The sequence below is a fragment of the Embiotoca jacksoni genome, unplaced genomic scaffold (assembly GCF_022577435.1).
Source record: "Embiotoca jacksoni isolate LCO1_2020_lvr unplaced genomic scaffold, fEmbJac1.0.p SCAF_24, whole genome shotgun sequence".
In the NCBI taxonomy this organism is placed as follows: Eukaryota; Metazoa; Chordata; class Actinopteri; family Embiotocidae; genus Embiotoca; species Embiotoca jacksoni.
The window spans coordinates 3578981-3604800 of NW_027185375.1; the positions used below are offsets into that span (position 1 = coordinate 3578981).

The window sequence follows — 25820 nt, forward strand, 5'->3', positions numbered from 1 at the left end:
GTCTTGGGCCTTTGTGCAATTGTCTGCTTTGCTTGTGTGGTAAGATATATGATACTAGCTCTTTATCTGTTGTTGTTCCTGCTTTGCATTCTATTTTGTTTAGTCGTCTGTGGCTGCAGAAATTTGTTGCTGTACTCTTTCACACCTAACACATATTTTTCAGATGCTGTCAAAGTCTGTAGCGGCAGAGTAAGAAGTGCATGCCGTCTGTCCTGTCTCTATGAATTGTTTAAGTCTTGGGGTGGAGTTTGGAGTTTTTCAGGAGGAGTCCTCGCGTTTTATCCTCAGCTTCACTACCTGCCTCTTTACTGGTGCCGTTTCTGCTCAGTCAAAGACCAAGGAGAGGGATAAAACAGGAGTTTGCTGTGGGATACCAACAGTGAAGACAGACAACACCACAGTGTACAAATACTCAGACAGAAGTAAAAGTACTACAACATTTTACTTTTAGATCACAATTGTTGACACATTAATGTGTATAGCACGTAAATGTTAGCTGATTTCAGTAACCTACAGCTGTTGATTTTCCCTCTGCGATCCATAAAGTCTTATCAGGTATATATCTTAACCTATAATAACACATCTTCAACTTTCATGTGAATAATATTATCTATTGATATCAATATAATGTCATATTATTGCCTCTGAAATGTGGCAAAATAGAAGTGAAAATAGAATGGAAATACTCATCAGAACTGGGCCAAGGTCAGCTGACTGTGTTATATCCTATAACTGACTGTAACTGCTCGAGTTATGTTCTAACAGAAGAGAGTATTCCTTCTTTTTTACAGTAGGTCAGTAACTGACTAGGTTGAAGGGTGTTGTCGCAGACAAATGGAAAGTTTGTACCACAGGGAAATACGTTCCATTTTCCTAAATTCTGCAACGCTGCAACACCACATAGGACTGATGTGGACGCGACCCTTTTTGAAATAAAGCCCCAGGTGGTATACGAGAGGCCACTTTTATCAGACCAGTTATCACGAAAGTGTTTGGACAAGCCAGTTCATGCCCATTTTAAATTTGGCACCAGGTTCTGGACCTCTTGGTTCTCGGTGTCGTTCCTCACAGTGGCCATGTCTGTGAAGTTCTCCCTGCAGTACCTCTGAGCATCCAACCGAGTCATTGTTTGATACACAAGAACAAATTCAGGATTCAACTGCATTCCTGTAATACGAGTACAAATGAGAAGTCTTGGATTCACACAGTGAATTTCTAAATAATGAATTTGAATGGTGGAAATAATCCTCGCTGTATTCATACCTCTCTAGCAAATAAAGAGAAATTTGTTTTGGCAGTTATCATCCGACCATCCTCCATCATTTCCCATGTTGGTACAGTACAAGTTACCTGAGTAAATTTCCATTTCCGTGGATGACCAGTTCCTGTATTCAGCCCCACTTCATTCGAACCCGTCTGACCAAATCCATTTCACAGGAGTGTCCGTACCGATCCAGACCTCAGAGTTCAGACCAAAGGATGAAACCGTGTTGATAAGTTGGTTAATTTCTTCAGTATTTTCAATGGTGGCCAGGTCTGTGTATTTCTGTCTGCAGTAGGTCTGAGCTTCAGTCCAAGTCATCGGTTCGTTAACTAAGTGGTACTGACGGAGAAGGCGGAAGAATTGTTTCAATACTTTTTAACATATAGAATACTTTTTTTCAACAGTGTTTCACATTAATAAGTGTCGTTAAACTTGATCAAAGAATTCACTGACCAGAGAGAAACAAAACACCCAGCAAGATCCTCTCCATCATGTTGCTGCTCTGTGGACTCACTGTCAATGTGCACATACCGTGGAAGGAACTCTGCTTATCGTGTCAGGTTGAATGTAAATCTAGGGAAATCCAACTCTATATCCTCCCCAGTGAATGAGAGTCATAGTCCTGTTGCACATCATCTCCATATTATCATGAACAACATCTCAGGTATCGCTGGTGGTATTTTCACATGCATTTGGTTTGACTTAATCAGAGAGAGGGTTCTTCCTGCAGCTCAACACAGTGCAGCAGAAGTGAATGGACTTTCTGTTTTCTGGTGTCAAACAGAACTTTCAACAGCTTCCGGACAGAGATCCATTCATTGTGACTGTTACTGTAGCAAGGAGTTCCATTAAAGCTATACGATGTTTGAAATATTGAATAATTAATGTTAGGACTATAGTAATGAGATTTTCCCCTATTTAAATACAGTATATAGATCCATTAGATAAAAGTTCAAAGTTCAAACGAAAGGAGAAGAAAATGTGGGAAACAAAACAAAGAAGATAACTGATATACAGTCGTTCATCATTATGGGTTGAATTCACGAGTTCAACCATTTCACTTTAGGAATCTTTAGGAATTGTGATGTGACCTCCATTGGCCTCCACACAATTTGATTGATTCATGCTTTTACTCATGGTGCAAAATCTCCAAAAACTGAACCCATCTGAAAAAAGATGTTGCCTTGCTTGCCGCACATTATTTGTGTTATGTGTCAAATTATCCATCACAAAAACAGTCATGGCTACCTCTTCCTCACTGTAGGAGCTCTTGATCGTCTTCCAATCAATAACCCATTAAGTGTTTTTTTTCTAGTGGTACCCAAACTTCTTCAGGCCCAAGGTCTTTTAGATTATTTATCAAACCCGACAATGTAAAAATGGGGTTTTTCGGTGGGTCTGAAACGCTGCTAAACAATATTTGCACCTAGCCCTTTGACTGGAGTCTAACTTGCACCATCAAATGTAGACTTCCCTGTCACGAGGTCATACACAAAGCCAGACACACCAGTTACACAAAGAGCTTAAACTCCCATTTCCTAGGTAGATGCTGCTGCAGACTTTTAGCTGTTTTGCCATTTTAATGAACAATGGGCCTCATTTACCAACCGTTCTTAAAAATACGTTACTTCTTAAACCCCACTTATGCAGTTTTTAATGAAGATCCTGGCATTCACCAATGTTTTCTTACTTGAGACATTTTCTTAGGTAAGAACAAAATCTATGCACACTCAAGAGCACTCTTAAGCACCTCTGAGTGCTGATATGTTTGTGCCAACCAATTGGTTAATGTGTTTTCTTCATTTCAACACTTGTATAATATTATAGTGTTTCATCCACACTGATATGTCTTTGTAATTCATAATTTGTAATATTTATTTTCATTACTTTTCAAAGTTTCATGCTTTTGAATAAACACTACACCAACACTCTGAGGACCGGTCAGCAGATTTGCTGTCCTGGTTTGACAGCAGTGAATTGCTTGTTCCTAAATTAAAATGTATTTGACTTTTACAGTGTGATACTTAATACAATAAAATGAATCTCAAGAACTAATTTTCAGCAGGCGATCATCAACTCAGTCACCACTCATCTTGAGAGTAGAGCATCCTGGATTAATATTTGCACCTCTTGAGTGTTTTCCACCGCAATTATTTTAATTATGCTCATGATCAGCTTCATTTCAATGAATGACATGATTTCAGAGGCATTTGTTTTGATGCTCCGTCCAATGAACTCACAATGAGGTCTTTCTGGTGGGCGATGACCTCATAGATGTCTTTGTCAAAGAAAATATGGAGGAGTTGTGTAGTGGAGTGGAGAGCTCTTCTGGTTCAATCAGCTTGGTGTTCATTACATTATTGTTCAGACTCTGTTTTTCTTTAACTATTGAAAAGGAAAAACGTTAACACCACAATGCAACACACACACACACACACACACACACACACGCACACACACACACACACACACACAAGGAATTGTCACTTGTTCATTGAAAGCAAAGTTTTCATAAAGCCATAAATTCCACAGAAAGAGGAAGAAAAACAGCGTGGTTATTTCCCATTTATTACTGATGGTTGATTGTCACCAGAAGGCTGGATGAATTTCCCAAGATTTGCATGAAAACACCAATGAAATATGCATCCATTGAGTCCACAGAGCAGCATCATGATGCAGAGGATGTTGCTGGTGTTCTTGTATCTCAGGTCAGTGAATTATTTGATATTTGTGATGTTTAAGTCTTATTACAATAGAGCACTATCACACAATGAGACACCATATCTTTTAAAAAGTTAAATGCATCAACTTTATTGTCTTTTTTTTCTAAATATCAGTTTTTAATTCTGACTTGTTTGTTGATTATGTAAACACTTGTTTGGAATCCTTCTTTTTCTGCCCATTAAAGTACACATTTTCAAAGTAATTAAGAATTTAGTCTTTGTATATATGGATTGATTTAATTCTAACATTTTTTTGATTCATTTATTGTTTTTATTGTTTATTGCCTTTTTTCTTGTCCATGTAGATACAAATTAATGAAATGCTTTTTAATTAAGCATAATTAATTAAGCATTTAAAATGATGCTTCTTTTAGATTTACAAGTCTGAATCTTTAATATCTAATACTGCAGCAAAGGATGTTATGTTTTCAGTGTGGTTTGTTTACCTGTGTGTGTTTCTGTCAGGGGGATAACAGGAAAACTACCCGTCTATTTATGAAACTTGGTGGAAGGATGTAGCACGGGTCAAGGAAGAATCCCTTACGTTTTATTTTAGTAAAAAAATTACCTTTCAGTAACAGTGAGAGATGGCTTTCTAGACAAAAGTAATATATTTTAAAACCCAGTAGTTGGTAGTGAAGTTCAACTGTATCAAAACAGAAATATGATCACTCCTTATTATAATTCCTGGACACCAGTAATCCTCAGGGATACACAAGCAGTCATTAACGAGCACTCAGGACATTCAGAGACACAGGGATGCTGGGTCTTAAGATTTACATGAAGTCAGTTCCTGCAACATTTTTGCATGAAGTGACCAACAGACCAATGAATTTACAGATTTTTTTTTTGTATTCATATAATAAAGGCAGAACTTTCATTGACAGTCCAAAGAGCAGCAGCATGATGGAGAGGTCCTTGCTGGGTGTGTTGTATTTCTCAGGTCAGTGAATTATTTGTTCATCTTTTGCGGTGCTTATTATTGTGTCATATTTGAGTACTGGATGCAAAATGACCTGTTCGTTTCTAGAGCCACAAATATGTTCATTTATAATTTTTGGTCACAGGGTGGCTCCAGCTCTCCACCTGCCTTCTCCAGCAGTACCACTTTGTTGCTGATGAAATGACCTGGACTGAAGCTCAGACCTACTGCAGACAGAAACACACAGACCTGGCCACCATTGAAAACAATGACGAAATGAACCAACTTATCAACACAGTTTCATCTGCTGGTCACAACTCTGAGGTCTGGATCGGTCTGTACAGTGAGATTGACTGGAAGTGGTCAGATGGGTTCAACGGGACCGGGGCTCAATATAGGAACTGGCAACCCACTATTTCACATCTGAATTTCAAATTCGATTGCGTTATGATATATCGTCAATCATGGCAGGGTTATCACTGCTCTAGTACTCATCCATTCATCTGTTATAAAGGTAAGTTCTCAGCAAAGCAATATTCTTCTCTATTAAGGATTGTTTAAAAATTAGCTAGGTCAACATTGAAATAATTTTTGCCAAAACTGCAGGAACACAGCTGGATCCTGAATTTGTTTTTGTGGAAACAAGCATGACCTGGTCCAATGCTCAGAGGTACTGCAGGGAGAACTTCATAGACCTGGCCAATGTGAGGAACGATACAGAGCAACAAAAAGCCCAAACACTCAGTGGTACGACTTGGACATGGATTGGTTTATTCAGCAGTTCCTCTGTTCACTGGTCTGATGGGAGTGGCTACGGTTTTACAAACTGGCGCACGGCTACAAGACCATTTCCCTCAACGGTCACATGTGGAGTTGCAGTTTTGCAGGATTATGGACAGTGGAGCTTAAAGTTTTGTGAAACTAGACTACCATTTGTCTGCTACGGCGATCCTTCTCGTGGTGAGTGCTTTACTGTCCATCAGTGGAAGAAAATAAATACTACAAACTTTAGAATAACTGAGGCTTCAAAAGGACAATATTTATTGAAGTTTTAGTAATAAAACTTTGTCGATTAGACTCAGATGTTTGTCTGACAGAATTACATGTATGATGTTTGAACTACAGTGATGATGAAACTGTGAATGAATTGATTTTGATGGTGTCAGAGACAAAGAAAATAGAGCAACAGGAATAGCACATATTCACCCATAGAAGAACATATACCGAATGTGGGGGAACAGATATTCTTTCCAGATCTCAAAGCTTTATTTAAGATAAAATCACCAACAAGCTGTCATTCTTTGTCTGTCAATAGTGGAGAGAAAGGTAGTGAAGCTGATGCTGAAGCCCGAGGACTCTGTGGATCTGAATGACCCTGCTGTGAAAGCAGACCTCCTGAAAAAGGCATGTCTCCTAAATCCATCCTTAGACACTGTTTCAATGTTTTAATTGTGCACTTTGTCAAGTTTTAGCAAAAAAATAAATAAATCTGGATATATATATATATATGTCCTCTGGGTTTTTAAAATAAATACATTTAAAAACAACTTAATTCAGGGGATGTTTCCCAGTAGTTACCATTTATGTCTCAGCTCCAGGTCAAACTGGAGGAGAAAGGAGTGAGTGGAGTCACCCTGAAGTGGAGAGAACAGCCTGATGGAGAAGTCTTCCGCAAGGAGAGAACACGTTCGCAGAAGAATAGAAGACAGAAGACTGAGCTCTGAAATTTCCACCTAAATTTACTGACTTATCTGACAGCCAAATATTGATTTTGTAACTTTACAGAGTGGTTGAAACAAAACAACACTAATCTCTGAAATTTGATGAATGATCATGATGAATGTGGTTTCTGTGTGATTATGTATCCTATCAGACCATAACATGGTAATAATAATAATAATTATAAAATAATAATACAGAGGTTGGGATTGCACATTTGCATATAACAGAAACGTGGCTTGGCAGAGGTCTTTTTTAGTTAACCTTTGTTTGTTTTATTGATTATTTAGGTAAAATATGCAGAATATGACTTCATGGAGCGGCTTGTAATGGAGTCGACCGAAGTCTCACAGCTCCCAAATATCTGACTTCAATGTCAAAACATAAAGACCCCCTCTCCCTTGGATGGACTTTAAAATATTAGCTAAAACACTGGCAACACGTCTACAAAAAATTCTTCATGAGATCAAACTGCATCAAGAATCAACTTTAAACATGTCTGTTTGACGAAGCTTACATGTAGGCAAAGGCTTTTTTTATATTGATATTTCAATTCGGTTGATTTTTTTTTCTTGTTTGTGCTTGTAAATTGTATTGGGACCAATCTATATGGTAAATCAAATGTATTAATATAATTGAATTGAATTTGGTAGTGTTCTAGTAATATCTGGCATATGCAGTATTTACTGTTGGTCTGTTAACTGAAATATTAATAAACAGATGTAAAAAAAAAAAAAAAAAAGCACGACGCTCAGATTGTAACCTTTCTACTGTACGTAGTACCAGTTGAGACTTTTGATTGAGTTGAAAATATGTAAAACAAACAGACATACAAGTTATGGGAGTGATTTATTCCAGGATGCAGGTTGAGTGGTGTACGCTTCCTGAAGAGGACACACAATTGTTTTTAACAGCAAAATCAAGAGATCAAACAAACCAGCAGAGAGAAGAAAAGAATCGAAGAAAAACAGTGTGGTCAAAGTTACACCGTCAGTGCCATCATCCGTGAAACTCCGTGACTATTACATTGGAATATCATTATCCCCACTTCCCCCTCTGTTAAAGGGGGCACTGATACAATGACGACACATCACTAGAAAACTAAGAACAAGCTGAACATGAGCAGAATATGTACAAAAGATGAATTAAGGGGGAAACCAGAATGAGTGAATACAATCTGATGTATTAAATACATGATGAACCAAAGGGTGATGTTGGCGGCGATGGTAGCATTGGTAGTCTGTGAAGGCCTTTCACCCAAAGACCTTCTGATTCAGAGTCTGTAGACTTGTTCAGTTGCCACGCAGCGCATGGCGACAGCAACTGCTTACATCATTAGTGCAATCAAACGAACAAAAAGACTTCAGCAAAAAGGCAACAGAAACACTAACCAGTGTTTACACATACTGGGAAAAAACTGACAGGTGTATCAAAAATATCCATATACATAGTCATCACTGTGTCGCTGTGAGTTCTTTATAAGACAATGAAATATTTTCCAGTTAACAATGAGGTTCGTGAAAAATTCCTATCAGTGAGATTACACTGAAAATATCGAAAATGGATACTTGTGAAGCAGGCAATGAAGCTGTGGAAACTGGAAACAGTGAAACTTTTTTTCAAATAAAAAAGAAATTCAGTGATGGGTCACTCCAGAAAAAAGAGAGAAAAAAAAAGGCATGTATTTTGGTAGTAGTGTAAAACAGTCACACACATGTCAAAGGGAATATTTACAAAGTGGAGATCACTGTTCATATTTACACATTTACATACAACAAACCAAACCTTAAAGGAGACATGATTCCACCGGGGGCTACGCCTAATATAGGCTGATACAGTAAAATATATCAACTACACCTTCCCTCCATGACGGCAACCTTTGTCTCCAGGGGAATGGACCTGGAAAGTGTGAGGAGAAGGAGGAGGAGAAAGGGCCGTACTGATTCTAGAAATAATGAGACTCGACAACAGGTAATGTCACTGAGCAGATCTACATCTGCTGTTTTAGGCACCATGGGACAGACAGAGGTGGAACTGATTTGAACACCTCACACCAAACTTCTGTAGATGTGTGATCTTTAAACAGGAATACAGGGAAATCATGAACCAAGCTGTGTGTATACAGAAACTGAGTTCTCCAAGAACCCGTGAGTGGAATTGAAGAAAGTGCAACACTGCCCTCTTGTGTTTACATGTGTACACACTCATCATATGCAAATTCACAAGGGTTTACCATATCCAACATTCTATTGAGAGTATTATTGCCTTTGAAGAGAGAGTAGTAGAGTGGTCACTGTGGGGAAAAACAAAGCAAACAACATGGGGGGAGAATAAAAATATATTGTTCTTTAATTTGACTTCACTACCTTAGTGCACCATACCTTTTGTGCTCAGAAATCATCTTAGCACAGCAGTCTTTGGCTGCAGCTACCTTTCAATCGCTACAGGCTTACATGGATCAACTCTGTCTGACTGTGAATGTCACTAGAAACCAGTGCAGTGAGTCATGTTTGCTGAGTTCAAGTGTGTTAAGTGACAGACAAGGTATCCACAATTTTTTTTTTTTTTTTTTTTTTTTTTTTTAAACACAGATAAAACATAAAGGCTTTGATCCTCGCTGGGTGTCCACAGCTGGTGTGAAGAGTGAAGAGGGGAAAAGGGGCTTACAATGATGTAAAATACAACCATAGGTAAATCAAAGTGTCTCCCACCCCCAAGCAAGAAGAGTCTGAGTGGGACTGAGTGTCAACTTCTGCCAAAAAAAGAAAAAAATGCTGAAGCAGAAGGGTTGAAGAGGCCATGGAGTGGAGGTGAAGTGTCCAAAGAGGAGGAGGAGGAGGAGGAATAGGAGGAGGAGGAGGAGGAAGAAGGAGAGAGGAGGAGGAGGAAGGCAGAGTGGAGTCCCTGTGCTCGTTAGCCGGCTCGCCTTGGCTGGGCTAGATCATCAGTGCTGCCGTGGCAGCCATCAGCTGGTCAGGTAACTGTGTAGTTCTCTAGAGTTGATGCTCAGGACCACACCCGAGTGGTTGCCTGGCAACATAAGGGAAGAAAAAACAGGATAGAGAAAAGCAAATGAAGGATAAGAAGTCAAATCATGACAAGTTCATCGGTGTTCCAGGGTTCTCTGTGGAGTTTTCTCAACAAAATACATGTATCTTTGTGGCCTAATAAATTAACCCTGAATGGATCCTCCTCGTTCAACATGACACCTTCATTATTTGGAGCCCCATTTATTTTTGTGAAAAACACTTGCGCTTTTGTATTTTTATATCATTTTTGTATTAATAATTGACAAATTGAGTTCAAATCTGCTCATCTAAACATTGCTCCAAAGCACAACTTGTAATCAAAACCTCCACAGGGTACCTTGTTATCACTTAATATCCATGCAAAGTTGACAATAATTCTTATGAGGGGCAAACAGAAAGTTCACAGACTGCTCCTGTTGCACAAGAAGGGAGCGATTTCCCAAGTTTGACTCAGAATTGTTGTCAAGTTTCAGGTCCATTGTGAAATCACAAGGTTATAGCTACCCCATGCTCAGGACACAACACGGTGCTGCGCTCTGTTCATGCCCATGAGAGAAAGTCGAGAAGACTTTTGATCGCCCCTCGCATGTTTAAAATGTTGGTCACGCTCAGCAATGTAGTGGTAGATAAACGAGTAACTCTGTTCTCGGCATAATGACACAAAACCAGCCTGACTTTTGACTTCAAAGGGATTTTGTTTTCTCACAATGACATTACTTTAACAATGTGTAGCTACATTAAGACAGTGTTCATTCATGAAATCATTATTCATGTCTTAATCTTCCACTACATTGCTGATCCCACAGCATTTCATCACCATCAATAAGCATAGCCATCGTATTATATCGTATGTTAAGCATTGTACCATAAACTCTGATACATTTCAGACACTCACGAGCTTCTTATGTATGATTTAAATTCTTTAACATGGAAGCTGGATCTACAAGTGCAAGCATAAGTCCCATAAGTCGACATGATGCTGCATTCCCTACCTTTCATACAGCATTATGGCACATTAATGTAATGACATACTGCAGTAAGGATATAATTAAATGTGCTTGTAAAGAGAGGTGATGGACTAGAAAATGCCTTGTGACCAATCTCAGAGGTAACATTAAAGATCTGAATATTCATTGCAAAGCTCAAAGATCTTTAGCAATGCCAGTAATAAGAATTAAAACTCCTCCAGTACCTTGGTGTGTGTGAGCTGCTGTTGTTAGTGGCCTGGGTTTTAGTAGCAGTGGTTAGTGGTAGTCCTTATAAGGGAACGGAAGGCGGGGCTACCTCCTGCGTTACCTAGAGTCTGCGAGTCCAGGTCGTCGTCGATGAACTCCTCGCCCTGAATGATGTGCTGGGTGTCCTCGCTGTGGTTGACCGGGCTGGTCATCTCCTGCTCCTTCTCGTTGTGCATCTGGGCGTAGACATTACGGCTGCCAGGAAGCTTCCTGAAAAACAGCGGGGGATAGGCATCCTCAGTCCTAAACCAAGGACTGTGGGATTTGTTGTTTTCGTAAGATGGGGCTGTAGTTCTGCACATGTTTTTAATTCAAGTGACTTTTCGGGGGATGCTTGTGTTCGGAATGCGAGGAGGGGCTGCTGGTGAGTTATTGAGGTGAAAAGAAAGCATGCAGTTACACACGGTATCACACCAGAAATCAACTGTGGACATTCATGCAAACTAATAGGGTTTGTGAGTTATGATGCTGTACGCGGTAAAGAGATTTGTCAACCGTGAAAACTTTTTATATAGCACTTATACATTTACTTTAAAGTTGGAATGAGAACTGGAAAGGTTCATGTTTGAATAAAAAAACAAAACAGATATGACTTGATAATTGCTGTGTTCCAAATGACATGATTAGTGCACTAATAAATAGCACTCTTACTTATGTAGTGCAGAAATTTTGATTTATTTGAATTATTTTATGTTTTTTTTTGTGCCCGCTGTTACACACACACACACATTGATTCTTCTGTCCAGCAGGAGCAGCGAAAGAAAGGATCAGCTGCAGCTTCTGCAGACACTTCAATTTGAAAGTTCTTTATATCGCCCCTTCCTTTACGGAGCCAAGATGATGACCGTTTAAGGTGGAAAGTGTCCAGCGTTTCACACTTTTTTTTTTTGGATGGTTTTGAGTACATCAATCTTGTAGTTGTAGTGCACTGCATGTTTCTGTACTTGACAGTGTGAACACACTTAAGCGTAAAACAGTGTTAGTAGACAAGTGTCATTTGGAACATAGCATATAAGATGCTACACGAGTAGCCTGACTGAAGTTGGCTGTTTGGTCCAGAATAAAATATTGGATGGATCGCCACAAAAGTTACCTCAACCTTCTGACTTTGGGGAGCCCCCGACTTTTTATCCAACGTCACCGGGAGGTAAACTTTTTTTGTATTATTATCTATTAACTTACCTTTATCTCAAAATCATGTTTTGATGAGCTGTCACAAAATTTGGTTTCCAATGAACATTTTCTAATTGCTTTTTATTTTTTACATTTTTGGTCCAGAATGAAATATTTCTGGTCCAAAAGGGGCAACAATTATTGCATGGATTGATATTAATTTAATCCCCACATTGATGATTGATGGATTTAATAATCCCTTTGACATGAATAAGCTTGCACCATCACATCATTCAATCAAAACTTCAGTTGTTCCAGTGTTTTGGTTTATGGTCCAACTACTTTAAGTGCTAATTAGAAAATATTTGCGTGCTAACACATTACCATGATTACAAACACAGTAAACATGACCTCATAGAAGTTGTGGACATGTTAGCATGGTGAAGTTAGCATTTAGCTCAAACCACCAAAGTACATCCTTTCAGCAGCCAGCAGGACTGTCGACTTGTTTTATGTTAGTAAACAATCTGTTGCCAATCTGAATCTCCAGAAAATGTATTATCTTGTTAACTTCTATAATTGCAATCTAAATGATTAGGACGTTTTTATCCATATTGCCCACTCTTCCTCTTATGTCTTCATGCACTGGATGATGATTTTAGCATTTCCAGTTCTCTCTCAGGTCCCAGTTGATGCTTTGAGACTCAGCTCTGAACTTTGATCCTTTAAAACATCAAGAATAAACTTGCAGTATAATTTTGGATTTCAGAGGGTCTCCATTGGGTGCCGTAACAAAATCAGTGGATGTACCTTTAATTTAATTAAGTATTAGATATTTTTTTCACTTAAAGCTAATGTATCTCCATATTCTTAAGAAAAGAAAAGAAAATAATAATTTGATCGGTCTAAAACACTGAGTCATAAAATTGGAAAAACATGGAGGACTAACTATCATGTAATAGATGGACACCAGTGATAGCCCAATATCTTTCAATAAAAATGATCCTAAGAAACTGAAGAATATGTTATGATTTTTAATGTTGACTCGACTAGATGTTTTCTGTCTGAGAATCAGTGGGTCATCTGGGCTGACCAACACATCATAGCTCTTTAACTTGACATAGCTCACCTTTTGAACTTGTAGAGGATGAAGGAGCCGGTGGCGATGATGCTGATTAGGAAAAGGACTGCTAAAGCCCAAACACCTGGACTTCCAGCTGCTCCATGGTAGCCTGGAGTGATTAGACACACACATGAACCAGTGAAGAATGCATCATGGTTGCACAATGAGGAATACAATTTGATAAAACAACGCAGCTGTAGGCAAATCCAGTAAGTATACTGAAGACAAAGAAGATCTAGAGTCAAGAACAGCAGGAACAGAAAGGCAGCTGTGGCATTCACAGGAGATAAAGATGTTTAAAACGACTGAAACAAGGGTTTTTTTCTGGAAGAAGCCACCCTCCACAGAAAGCACAGCTATTCTGAACACAGTGAAAGGTAGTGAGGTGAAAAGGCCCAGCATAGCACAACACAGAAAGGCTCAGACTGGAGAACAATTGTATTTGTTTTGTTGGGAAACCAGAGAAGAAAAAGGCACAGGGGTCAAAGTTGAAGCAAGAGTGTTGAGGCTAAATGCTTTCATACAGAAAGCTGCAGGTATATCGTTCATGAACGCACCATTATCAGTCGCCGTAGCTGTTGAGTCATTAGCAATTAGACCTAGTCCTTGGAAATAAACCAATAACATGCAATTATCATTTAAAAAAAATTATAATGGCACTTTTAAAAAGCAGACAATATTTTAAAAAGTGCAATATTTTAAATAGAATACCTGCGTTTGGGTCAGCAAGCATCACCAGCACTTGTAGACCTCCTCGCACCACAAAGCTGACGTTGTTGTCATTGAAGGCCTGCATGATGGCAGGAATACGCTGAGGATAAAAACAATATCAGCTGAATGCAAGATACTTTGTTTTCCAGGAAACGAGGGAGGTGGAATATAAACAAAATAAATTACAAAGTGCAAAATGTAATTCTGCCCCAATAAGTCTTAATGCTGTACAGGTTTATTATATGTGTGGGTATACCTTATCTATAAACATGCTCCTCTTGGCCGGTTTGCTGTCCAGTGGGAGGACGTACAGGTTAGCAGTAGTAGGGAGGCCAGGTTTCACCACCGTAACCAGGGACTCCTGAGGGACACCTGTGATCTGTGGTCAGATGGTCACAAGTCAGTCACATCTTTTACCCGCAATGTGGAACTTTGCCTCCCACTTCTGCCAGTGAGAGCAAGTACATAAACCCTGTTGACATGTGCCACATATAAGCTCTGCCATAACCTACTCTGTTGCTACTGTTGCATCTGTAAAATGACAAATAATTTGTGGATAAATTAGATAAAAGGTGCCACAAGCCCTGTGCAGTGACTTGTTTCGCTGTTAGAATTTGGTGCATTTGGTCGAATGACATTTGGAAAGTATAGAAAAGCTGCTTATTTCATCCCAACTCAAGTTAGCGTAGACCTAAACGGGAAGTTAGCCAGTTCAGCCAGCCATTGAGTATGGCTTGTTTGCTTTAATTCTGAACACACAGGAACACATCACCAGACAATAGATGTAAAAAACTATGTTTACTGTAAAATAGAGATTTTTAAGGCATTGGTGGGTTTATTTAGCGTTGAGGGAACTCATTTGGGAAGGGCTTGACTGTAGCGGCTGTTCATTAAATTGTAAAAGTCCCGCACCATAGGCTACTGCAGCTTAAAAACTGCACTAATGAATATTACAATATAATACACTGAAAAAAGAAGCTGCTAGTAACGACAAACCCAGAAGCCTCGTTGTTTTTGTTTTAGCTGCTCTGATTAACCTTTATTCCAACCACAACAGGCAGCGGCTGTTAAGAAAAATGTGAAGCTTGAATAAAGCCATCGTTTAATGCTACCTGCTTATTACTAATTATCAAAGACATTTAGCTGGTGAACATTTAGTAGCTAAAGCACTCAAGCTCCAAGGAGAGTGAATACTGGCTTTGTTGTGTTTGTTAGGTGGACACAAAAACAAGTCAAATGAATGTCAATGTTGCTTGTAGTTAACTGCTTGCCAACACCTGCCATAACGGCATGAAGAGAAATACAACTTCATTTTTGATATTTAAATCACATTTTTTAAAGCTTTTTTTTGAGTTATTGTTTGACCTATTTTTGTGTCATAGCTGCCGCGCGTCTTTCAGTCGGCCTGTTGACATTGTACATGTGAACCCGTACACCTCTCTAACACAGGTAACCAAAGTATTTTTGTTTTTTTTTTCATTAGATTATGAACACCTATTTAAGCGAAGCAGGTGTAGCTTGTGCTGTTTTGAAATCTTAATCCATCTATTTACAGTGTGTTTGTGGTCCTTTCCCTTTAAAGGCCTACCTTAGCCAGCAGTTTGTTGACCACTTGGCCGATGTCATCTCTCCACTCTGGGATGTTTGGGTTGAAGCGGTCCAGGTTCCTGCTGAAGCTCAGAGGAATGACCTGGAAGTTATCTGGGGGAAAAGTCATCACAGTTATGATCCCAAACTCTAACTGAATCATTGCTGAAGTATACAGTGAAAAATAAACCACAGTGATGCTTATTGAGTGCAGAAATTTGACCAGCAAATATAACAGTAACCGCAGATGTTGGAACACGATGCATATGCTGAATGAGCATTGCATTGCTGGCATTCACCTTAGAGGGAAGATGTGAGAAAAAAAAAAATCAGTCAGCTCAGGCAGATGTGCATTGTTAGCATAAACACTGAAGTTGCTGGCTGACCCACAGCATACAAAAGATGTCCAGGAGTATATCCAAAAAACAGGAATATTTTGAGCAGAATTATATGGACCATACAACTGTAATCAAAATAGCCTGAACTGGATCGCAGTTATAATTCATACATAAAAATCAGCCTTGATGTTACATTACTGCAGAGCTTCAAACAGCAACTACACTCTAACTTTCTTAAGATACAAGAGCATGCCGCTTATAAATAAAAAAAAAAAAGCATGTCTGCTTTAAGCAATCTGTCATAATTCATCCTCTGACACACTTACTAACAATAACGGTTGAGATCATAATATTTTAAAGCAACAGTGGAAAACTGTCAGGCAGCATTTGCCTCAGAATTCGAATGAGTCATAGACCAGGAATAAGTTTGACTTTTGTTCTGATTGAAGAATTTCAGAATGTTGACAACTCCGTCTACTGCAGACAACCTGAGATGCAGTTAAAAGCTTTGGAAAAAGCCACAGTAATATGAATACATGTTTTGTGTGTGTGTGTGTGTGTGTGTGTGTGTGTGTGTGTGTGTGTGTGTGTGTGTGTGTTTCTAAGGGAAAGAAAGAACTTCAGTGCTGAACAATTTAAGCTTTAAGCCAACTGTTATTTTTTTTTAAGGTATTGTATTTTTTAGTGTGAATGGATCCATTAATTCTAGCTTTTGTCTCTTTGATCAGTTGGCAACTTAAACCTTCACAAAAACTACCTTTTTTTAACTTATTTACTAATGAGTGTAAAGTTTCAACTCTGGATTATTTACCATTTAATGACAAAATGGACAGAAATGGAGAAAAACACAAGTTATTGTGATGCATCAATATGAAAACATTGTGTTACCATAGACTCGGACAGTCCTGGTGTCCTGCACCATGGATCGGCCATTGGATGCCTGGACTGTGACTGAAACGTCTCCTGTCTCTGGGAAACGAGTCAGAAGGCTGTTCTGCAGAGTCAGCGTGGGCTGCATGAAAAAAAGAAAGTGACTCTTTAATGTGGAAAGTGCTGCTGGTACTTAACATCACCTGAATTTCTAGTTTCTCTGAAATCTCCAAAACCTTTGAGCGTATTTGATCTTGTTGTTTTCGTTGATGAACTTTGCTATAATCAATTTCATTTTCATGTGCAGCAGACAGCTGTTTTCCACAACCCATTGGAATCTATTTGTAAGCAGTAAGCAGGGGATGTTAGCAACTAGTCAGTGAACTTTGTGGGACATTTAGCAGCAAAGTTTAGCAAATATTTTTCCGAGGGGTTGGTGGAGACCAAAAAGAGAGCTAAATGGCCAATTCAAATGCACTTAAATCCATCAAGTGAATTCATACACGAATACATGATACTAACGTGAATGCTAATGTATCTCTTTGGATTTGTAGAGACAAATATATTTTAATTTGAGATGACATTTGTAGCGTGTCCTTTACCTGCAGGCTGTCTCCTATCCACCAGTAAAAGATAGTCAGGTTAGCTTCAGTGGGAAGAACTATGGCTGTCAGATTGACCTCATTGTTCCTCCCAGCAATGGGAACCACTTCCAGGTGTACTTCCTGTAGCGGGGCTGCAAAAGATGAAAAAAATAGTTTATTTGTTGAGAAAGCCAATACTTTCATTTAAACTCAATAACAATGCAAATAAGTGATTTTTTTTTTTTTGAACACCCTATCAATAGAGAGAGTTCCATAAATGACACAATTTCTGTTTAGGAACACTGCTAGACCAGAGGTACAATATCTGGGGTCAAATCTAGTTCAATCTTAAAATAACAAGGGCAGACTGCTCAAAAGATTACTCATTATCAGTTTATTATCAAACACAAAGAGGGCAGCACTTTGAGTTCTAACGCTGTACAAAGACACATCAAAATCAGAATCAGAATCTGGCAAAGCTAGACATATACAAGATAAATGAACCAACTGCAAAAGATCTTTGGTTAAGTTTTCCTCCATCAGGCATTAAAATAAATTGAGGTCAAAGAACTATGGAGGTTACTGAGTGATTATCAGTGTTAAGGACTATGGAAAACAAAACTTCACTACATCCCAGATTCATGAGGCTTTCTAATCAACAATACCCCAAATAAAACATAAGGTGCTTGACTGGGAGGCCGACCTGTGACTTGGATGTACATGGTGGCCTCGTCGTGGCCTGCCATGTTTTCAGCCTTCACAGTGACCTTGTAAACGCCTGGCTTTTCATAGCGGTGTTGGATAGGTTCATCTGTCACTGTCAGGTTCTGGTAAATGGCCCGAACCCCATCGCCCAGGTCCACCTGGTACTTGGTGCTGCTAGTTTCACCCTGTTAGGAAGAAACGAGGACTTTCAACTGATTCAAATCAAATAAAGAAGGAAGAACCCGACAAGAAAACAGCTTTTATCCTACCTGCTCCTGGTGGACAATGAATGTGATGTCATCACCAGGCGCCACGGCCAGCATCTGCCCTTTGATGCCAACCCGTAGTCCTTTAGGGGGCAACAGAGGGCAGCTGTGTTGTTTGGCATTCTGCTGCTTGTTTAGCCCTGCTTCACATGAGTTCAAAATGACCTTCCTGTAACTGAAACACAGCAGAGGACAGTGCAAGTCAGAACATGAAGCTGGATGAGTCTTTACAGAAAAACTTCAACAATTCGGGAACTAAACCGAGAGGGAGATTAGAGTCGATATTAATCTCATATCTGCACCGAGGACATAGCTGGAATGAAGATTGGAAATGTGGGGAATTAACAAGCCTAACGATGTCAAAAGTACAAAAATACAATACAATTCTCAGGTTAACATGTTCTGTCTGCTTATTCTGAAATGTCATAAAGACAATTTAAGTAGCATTGTATTCTTGCATGAGCCATTCGTCATCCTGCTTCCAGTTTTTATGGTAAACTAATCTCACCAAAACCAGAGATTCATTTCAACCATTTAATCTCACTCGGGGGAAAAAGGCACATAAACTAATTTTCCAAAATGTTAAACTTCACCAACAATGGTCTTAGGTTTGTGTCTTACCTCCTTATATATTATGTGTGTATTGGTTATATATAGCACTAGAATACTATATTCTTCCCCACGGCATTTCATTGTTCTTGATATATAGTGAATATGACAAATACTCTTGAATGTATGTGTGAATGTACTCTTGAGTGTCCGTTTTTGTGTCTTAGTAGTCGGGGGAATTTGCAACCTAGTCGTCCTATTAACACCTAGTAGCCCCTAATAACACAATCATTTCATTTTAGGGTGAAGACTTTGTTTAAAGGTCCCATATTGTATAAAATCACCATTCTGTTTATTTTTTTGATGATCAGCTGGTTGAGGTGGTATATAAATTTGATCTTTCTTCCGTAAGTTTGTGATGTCACAAACTAATGCTCTTATTTGTCCTCCTTCCAGCCTCAGCACGGCCGACTATTCATAGTGTTCATTCAGTCATTGACCCAGCAAGCTAAAACAAACCTGTGGTTGACCTGGGTGCGCATCGCTCAGAAAAGGGTCAGCCAATCACAAGAGATGGTCATTGATATCAAGGCGATGTTTTTACATCTTCTCTTTCATATTGACAGGATTTTTGGTCCTTAAAACCACAAAAATATATCTTATGGATATAAGAAGTCCAAATAAAACACTGGAAAAGTGTAAAACATGGGACCTTTAAGGTGAGAGTAAGTAGAGAAGAAGGGATGTATGTGTTTGTGGACATGCACAGACCCAGTGCTGGACTCATAGTTTTGCCCGAGATGGCAGTCTTCGGGTGGTGAATCCGGGTCGTGCCAGAAGTCAGCGAAGCAGCGATCGCTTTCCGTGTGGGACCGCTCAAAACCATAGTCACTACACACACCACAGACACACAACAAAAACGGAGTTTTTACAACTGCTATGTATTCGTATAAGAAATAATGCACGGTAAAACGTGGCGGTCTGCGAAAATAATGAACAAAGTGGAGGCGTTAAAGGTAACGCAGCAGGAAGCATAGCTGTTACTTATTACTGTTAATTAATTATACTATGATGCACAGTGATTCTGATAATTGAGAAACGTGTCTTTTCCACTTGCATTTCTATGATGATGTATCGAAAATTGTACAGAAGAATTATTATTTGCGAGTGCATCCTTTGTTCTTCTTCACACACTACATATATGCTTTATGCTCTGTCTTCTACAGTTTTCAGACACAACAATCCCGGAAAATTAGTCTGATCTGTAGTCTGTTCCCTGTTTTATTAAATATGTGGCTCACCAGTTGAAGTCTTTCTCGGTGCACTGGCAGGGTTTGGTGGTGAGAGTGGAGGTGTAGCTTTTTCCTTTAATGCAGAATGCTGAGTCCTTTCTCTTCCTGAACGTCCGCTCCTGGCCCATAATGCACTTGTCTCCCTGAGGGTGAGACAAGCTTACTCAGTTGCCACTTCATTATGTACACTTATATGATCTAATGCAATACGATGACTGCTCTGTGATAAAGGTCGCAATGATGACCTCAGTTATAAACAGTTAAATTTACAGATGATTTTAACACAAAATCAACTTCGATTTTAAAATGCTAGAAATGTATGGCAGAGCTGTTGTATTGCATTAGAGTAGATTACACAGGAGGACTTTAAGAAACTTGCCTTTGTATGTGTTCGTATTGTGTTTGTATGTTTGTGTGTGTGTGTGTGTGTGTGTGCGTGCGTGCGTGCGTGCGTGCGTGCGTGCGTGTGTGTGTGTGTGTGAGTGTGATTACCTGCAGGTCTGTGAGTTGCCAGGACTCATAATCGGACTCAGTACACTGACGGGGGAAAGACTGTCTGAAGTCCACTTTGACGAGCTCCCAGTCTGACCTGTAGCTGATGTGGCCAAACACCCTGCCCACATACATACACAAACACACACACACACACACACACACACACACACACACACACACACACACACACACACACACACACACACACACACACACACACACACACAGATTTAGCTTAAACAATTTTCTAAGTGGCTGATCTGAAACATCCCAAACAGCTGATGTCCCAGCTGTACGTTACCGGTATGCTGGCTGGCAGTTTGTGTTCAGCTCAGCCTCTGACTGACCTCAGAGCTCCCCAGAAGCTCTGTTCTGCTTGTTATGTCCCTCCAGTCTCATTCTCATTTACTTTATGATAATTAAGCAGTTTTCCCACTGAATTTATTATTTTTTTTCTTCATATACAGTCAACCATCTTGAGTTTGGATAACAGTGCTGCCTCTATAAATCATTCTGTGTTCTTTCACACACCATGTGATTGGGAAAATTTACCCAAATATAAAAGTATTCCTTTAATATCAGGGGTAAAACAATACCACCATATCATCAACCTGATGAAGTGGTATTCTCCCCCAATATTCTCACCACTTCAATCCAGCCTGAACCTTGCTGTTGAGTGGGAGCAGTGGTAACTGAATTTTGGCTTTTAGTGACAAGTAGGACAGGATAACCAGTCAAACACCAAATCCATGTCCCTTCTTTTCTGAAGACTCTGCAAGTCATCATCCATCTCTTCACCTCATGATATAAAGTGGGCTAATTTTGACATCCAAATCAAGTTGTCTCTTAAATGATGCAAGCTCCAACACTGGGGTAATCTGTACCTAAACTGTTGTGCAGCACTACATGTGGATTATTTCTCCACTGGGAGTTGAAATGAACTCAGTGGTGAGAACCTCTGACTGAGCTCCAGTTTCCACTCCTCTCCACTAGATGGAGACGTTCTGCAGTACAACACACGTAACGAGTTCCATTCCCATTTCTGAAGTCAGCTGTCTTTTCCTTGTGTGTCAGTCAGAAACGTTTTTTGAAGCAGATTTATGTGACTCAAATCAGTGACTCCCACATATGTTGCTGTGCCGGCGGCGGCCCTCGATCATCTCGTTAGAGTGCACGGTGAGCATGACTAATGCTATCTTTACCGGGGTCGTTAGAGGCAAGGGATGGATGTCTCAGCTGTGTTTTCAGTGCTTTGAGTGCTTTTCTCTCAAGTGGCAGCAAAATTGTATTTTAGCCAATCATCAAAAAATGTTGCACATTAAACCAAAACGATCTTCATGGCTTCATACCAAGAGAAGCAAGTACGCAAAAGGTGAGGTGAACTCATCTTTTACATCCCAAACAACGGGCTTCAGCAGGATATACTTATTTTCTTGTGTCAATTGGCCCATACACACATACAATTAATTCCTATGTTTTAATAGTTCTTATTAATTAATAGTTCCCAGCAGCCTCGGAGTTAATCTAGAACTTTTTTCGGAGTTTTGAATAGGCACTCCAGCTCCAAAGAGCTCTATTAGTGGACAAAACAACACTCCAATCAGCTCAGTGAAAACAAATACCTCAGTACGAGCTCCTCTTGTTAGAAATACAAAGGCAAGGAGAAGAAAACACGACAAAGGGCGTGTTTGACAATCATTTGCTGGAGAGTTTTGGTGCACAATGAGACCAGAGGCAGATATTTATTTGAGGGAGGATATGTTTGGTTTTGTAAGCGTGTTTCTTGCGGTGCATAGTGCAGGAAACTGGAGAGCCAAAGGATTTAGCAGTAAAAGAATGAGCTGGCTGATGATCTCACACAGCAGCATGTGCAGTAGAAGCCCATTGTTAGTCTGTCCAGTCTCTGATATCTGACCAGCTGTCATTAGTATGAGTTGTGAACGAGCTCTGCTCCCCCACCTGTCCTTGGCACTAAGTCACTGCTCAAAGACTTCATTATGGGATGGCAGGCTGTGCAGTCAAAAATCGAAACTCAGTGGCAAGGAAATAGACCCTGGCTAATCTGTCTGACATGAGCTGCCCTCAACACCCCTCCGTGGTCGCCGACCCTATCTCGCTGGAGCCAGATGGGCAACGTATATATATTTATATACGTGTTTGTGTGTGTGTGTGTGTGTGTGTGTGTGTGTGTGTGTGTCAACCCAGAGGGTGTGTGTCTGACATGGCAGATAATGGTGAGTGAGCCTGAATGTCCGTCTCCTCCTTGTGTGTCTGTGTGTGCGTATCCATGTGTGTGTGTGACTATCGCTTTGCCCTTCTTAGCGGATTACAGCTGGAAGCCAGCCTTATCTGTGTGCCAGGGCCTAGAGTCTGAGATGATGTGACAAGTCTCACTCCAGCTAACTTACTGATGGAGAGATTGGGAAAAGAGAGGGAAGGACTAAAAAAAGTAAAACCCCTAAAAGACAGGAAATCTTGAAGCCTGACAATCTGGAGTTGCTGATGGCTGATATTTTGTGCGAGCATTCAATGTTCTTAAATTTGACCATTTTCATGACAAAGAATTGGCCAGATTGAGGTTTGTGTAAGAAGATAATAATAGCAGCAGCAGCCATGATAACGGTCTTGTGAGGCTCCTGATTACACAACAGAAACCATTTAAATATTCCTGTCCTTAAATCAGAAGCACAATGGGTGGAAAACAAAACATTTTGGTCTTGCTATAACCTAAATCAAAATCGTTTCAAGGAGAATTTTTTTTCATCAAAAACTGAATTTGTTAGACAAACTCAGCAATAGCACAGTGGGATACCGGTGTTAGAATATCTTGTGCATAATTTTATTTCAATTTGACTAATGCTCTGCCAGACAGATTTGGAATTTGTTCTTTTGCAGTAGAATTTCAGTGTTTTTACTTTTCTTTTAAGTGTTTTATACATTTTTTTGATGCACTGCATAAGTTTGCAGGGTTCACAATGTTGTCCGACATGTAGTTTGAACAGACCTTAAATCTGTTCAGCCGAAGATAATATGATGCTTCTGCAATCTGATGTAGCCAAAGTGGGTGGATCTGCTGAAACAATCTGATACTCAGGCTCAAGATCAGTCGGATACCGACCAAAACCATGGGTTGGCTATTTAGAGAAAAAAAATATAGTCCCGTGTAATCAATTAGCCTAAATATCATGGACATGCTTGACTCAACTTTGAATGACATGCCATACGCAGATTTGCGTCGTGATCAATAACACAGATGTGACATGAACAACAGCTAGAAAGTGAGTGACACATGTCAGCATGTGTTCATCACGTCAGGGGTGTGGAGTTATTTCAAGCTCAAGGCAGAAAAAGGAGAAAAAGCAGAATGCAATGTATTCCTTGCGTGTGTTTTGAGGTATGGCCGCGACTTTGGAAACTTCAACACCACAAACATGATTAAACACCTGCAGAGGTATCATGGAACGGAGATAACAGAATTTATACAGGCAGTGAGTGCCAAGATGAAAAGTGTGCTGCAACAACAAAACTCGAAACGGTTTCGGAAGCACGAGAAACTCCCTCCACACAACCACACAAAGTTAGATCAAACATAAAAAGTGTCAAATAAGTAAAAGCATGATTGCAATTTCATTTTGAAATAGTTAGAAAATAATGCTATGGTTTCTTTCACAACTAACATGTGGAGCTCAGATGAGAGTCTAATGTCATTACTATGTCTGAAATGCAGTGGATAGACCATAGACTTTCTAAAAGTGGACATAACTATACCGGATCTGAAATGTGAAGCCATTGCGGAAATATCCACTACGGGCTGCCGACACAAAGCTTTCAGCTCCATAGACTCCCATTTCACTTTTGTAATGCAATACAAAGTCACAATTTATTTTCCACAAGTCATTATGGTGTCCTTCTCTAAATTCAATCCTTAGTGTTCTGGTGATCCATTTGAAAATAAACCCATCTTTAACAAAATATTAGGCCTCAAAAAGTGGTATTTTTGCGGGCGTGTCTGTTTGATTGACATGCCTGGGATGCAGTTAGGTTTCCGGTATAGGGGGGTGGGCAGTGTGTCCTTGGGTTCTCAATCAGATCTGACTCCATCTGAGTGACATTTCAAAGTGACCACTTCTGGCTCTAAAAAAAACAAGATGACGAAGGCCGAAATGCCACAGTTGAGGCTTCAAAGCTGCACAAACCAATGCGTCTCGTCATGGTATGCTGCTCCTTGGGATAGACTCAGGTTTTACTTTGCAAAAAGCAGTGCTGCAGGCTGAGCAGTCTTGTGGCTCACACACAGGAGAATCCATCTTTACAGCAACAGGGGAGATTTTAAATGCAAGGGAAATTAACAAGATGGAAGTCTATGTCATTTTAAAAGACAATACAAGTAACGTAATAAAAGCAATGGATTGCCTTGGAGTTGCCAGTTTAGGATGCTTCGCGTATATGCTGTGACTTATTGTGAACGAGGGACTGCTACCAAATCGTGATGAACAAGTGAAGAACTGGCTATCAACAGAAAATGATGGTTGACTTCCAGGCAATTTCCACTCGTCTATTTACCTTCAGAAGACATTCAAGTGGAACTGAATCTGCCCTTAAGCGTCTGCAAGAAGATTCAAGATGTACAAACGAGGTCGAAGAGTATACAGTATATTATATGATAGAAAGCCTCATTGCACAAATGGGCCCTGACCTAGTAACCATATTGAATGCAAACCAGTGGGGGGGTTGCTGGAAAAGCACATCTGCTGTCAGACCCTTTTGAGGAGTTGACACAGCAGACAAACTTTTCTGCATCTAATAAACACATTCTCATTTTAAAAAGGGAATCAAAACCATGAAAGGGACCTTCCTTGATGTTCACTGATGCTTTATTTTTTTTTTATTTTTATATCTAGCATTAGCCTTCATGGGATTAATCACTTGATATTAACAGTAGGCTAATTTTAAACTCCTTTTCTCATTCTAGGAACATAAATGCAGAAACCTCAAGACATGCAAAAGATGCATTAATGACAGAGTTGAGGACCATGTCAGAAGCCTCAGAGCCAGAGAAGAAGACTCCAAAGGTGGAGGCTGAAAGCAAGAGCAGACTTGGAAACTTTTTTGCTGAAATCCTTGAGGAACGCACAGTAGAACCAGGTCCTGAGTTCACCACAGCGAGCCAACTATTCAGCATTCGGACAGTCCACTGTTGTACTGGAAAATCAACCAACCTCATGACTACTAGATATCTCTGTGCAGCTTCAACAAGTGTGGAGAGTGAAAGACTCCTCACCATCTCCTGTCTTT

At 39.7% G+C, this 25820-nt stretch overlaps 2 protein-coding genes across 8 annotated transcripts in view; one reads left to right on the plus strand and one right to left on the minus strand.

Annotated features, from left to right (window-relative positions):
* The first annotated feature begins 4854 nt into the window (after nucleotides 1-4854).
* Nucleotides 4855-7473, plus strand: LOC138204017 (secretory phospholipase A2 receptor-like). Its single transcript, XM_069159119.1, has 5 exons — nucleotides 4855-4930; nucleotides 5055-5423; nucleotides 5516-5869; nucleotides 6225-6313; nucleotides 6502-7473. The coding sequence occupies exons 1-5, from the start codon at nucleotides 4891-4893 to the stop codon at nucleotides 6631-6633; spliced, it is 984 nt and encodes a 327-aa protein (XP_069015220.1). The 5' UTR covers nucleotides 4855-4890; the 3' UTR covers nucleotides 6634-7473.
* sorcs2 (sortilin-related VPS10 domain containing receptor 2) overlaps nucleotides 7459-25820 on the minus strand; it is a 333105-nt gene continuing 314743 nt past the window's right edge. The window contains exons 15-28 of one of the 7 annotated variants that reach the window (XM_069159109.1): nucleotides 20523-20643; nucleotides 20040-20173; nucleotides 19510-19629; nucleotides 18193-18364; nucleotides 17922-18108; nucleotides 17237-17370; nucleotides 16653-16776; nucleotides 15428-15540; nucleotides 14096-14218; nucleotides 13840-13939; nucleotides 13686-13733; nucleotides 13135-13237; nucleotides 10942-11102; nucleotides 7459-9658 (exon numbers count right to left, since the gene is read on the minus strand). In XM_069159109.1, the coding sequence (XP_069015210.1) occupies nucleotides 9594-9658; nucleotides 10942-11102; nucleotides 13135-13237; nucleotides 13686-13733; nucleotides 13840-13939; nucleotides 14096-14218; nucleotides 15428-15540; nucleotides 16653-16776; nucleotides 17237-17370; nucleotides 17922-18108; nucleotides 18193-18364; nucleotides 19510-19629; nucleotides 20040-20173; nucleotides 20523-20643 (1705 nt within the window). In that variant the 3' untranslated portion in view covers nucleotides 7459-9593. Of the gene's footprint in view, nucleotides 9659-10849; nucleotides 11148-13134; nucleotides 13238-13685; nucleotides 13734-13839; nucleotides 13940-14095; nucleotides 14219-15427; nucleotides 15541-16652; nucleotides 16777-17236; nucleotides 17371-17921; nucleotides 18109-18192; nucleotides 18365-19509; nucleotides 19630-20039; nucleotides 20174-20522; nucleotides 20644-25820 lie in introns of all 7 variants that reach the window. The other 6 variants (XM_069159108.1, XM_069159106.1, XM_069159107.1 and 3 more) reach the window with 6 other exon arrangements.

Coding starts and splice junctions, on each gene's coding strand:
- LOC138204017 (XM_069159119.1), top strand. CDS start 4,891: ATGATGGAGAGGTCCTTGCTGGGTGTGTTGTATTTCTCAG. Junction 5,424..5,515: donor TCCATTCATCTGTTATAAAG/GTAAGTTCTCAG, acceptor CCAAAACTGCAG/GAACACAGCTGGATCCTGAA. Junction 6,314..6,501: donor AAGCAGACCTCCTGAAAAAG/GCATGTCTCCTA, acceptor TTTATGTCTCAG/CTCCAGGTCAAACTGGAGGA.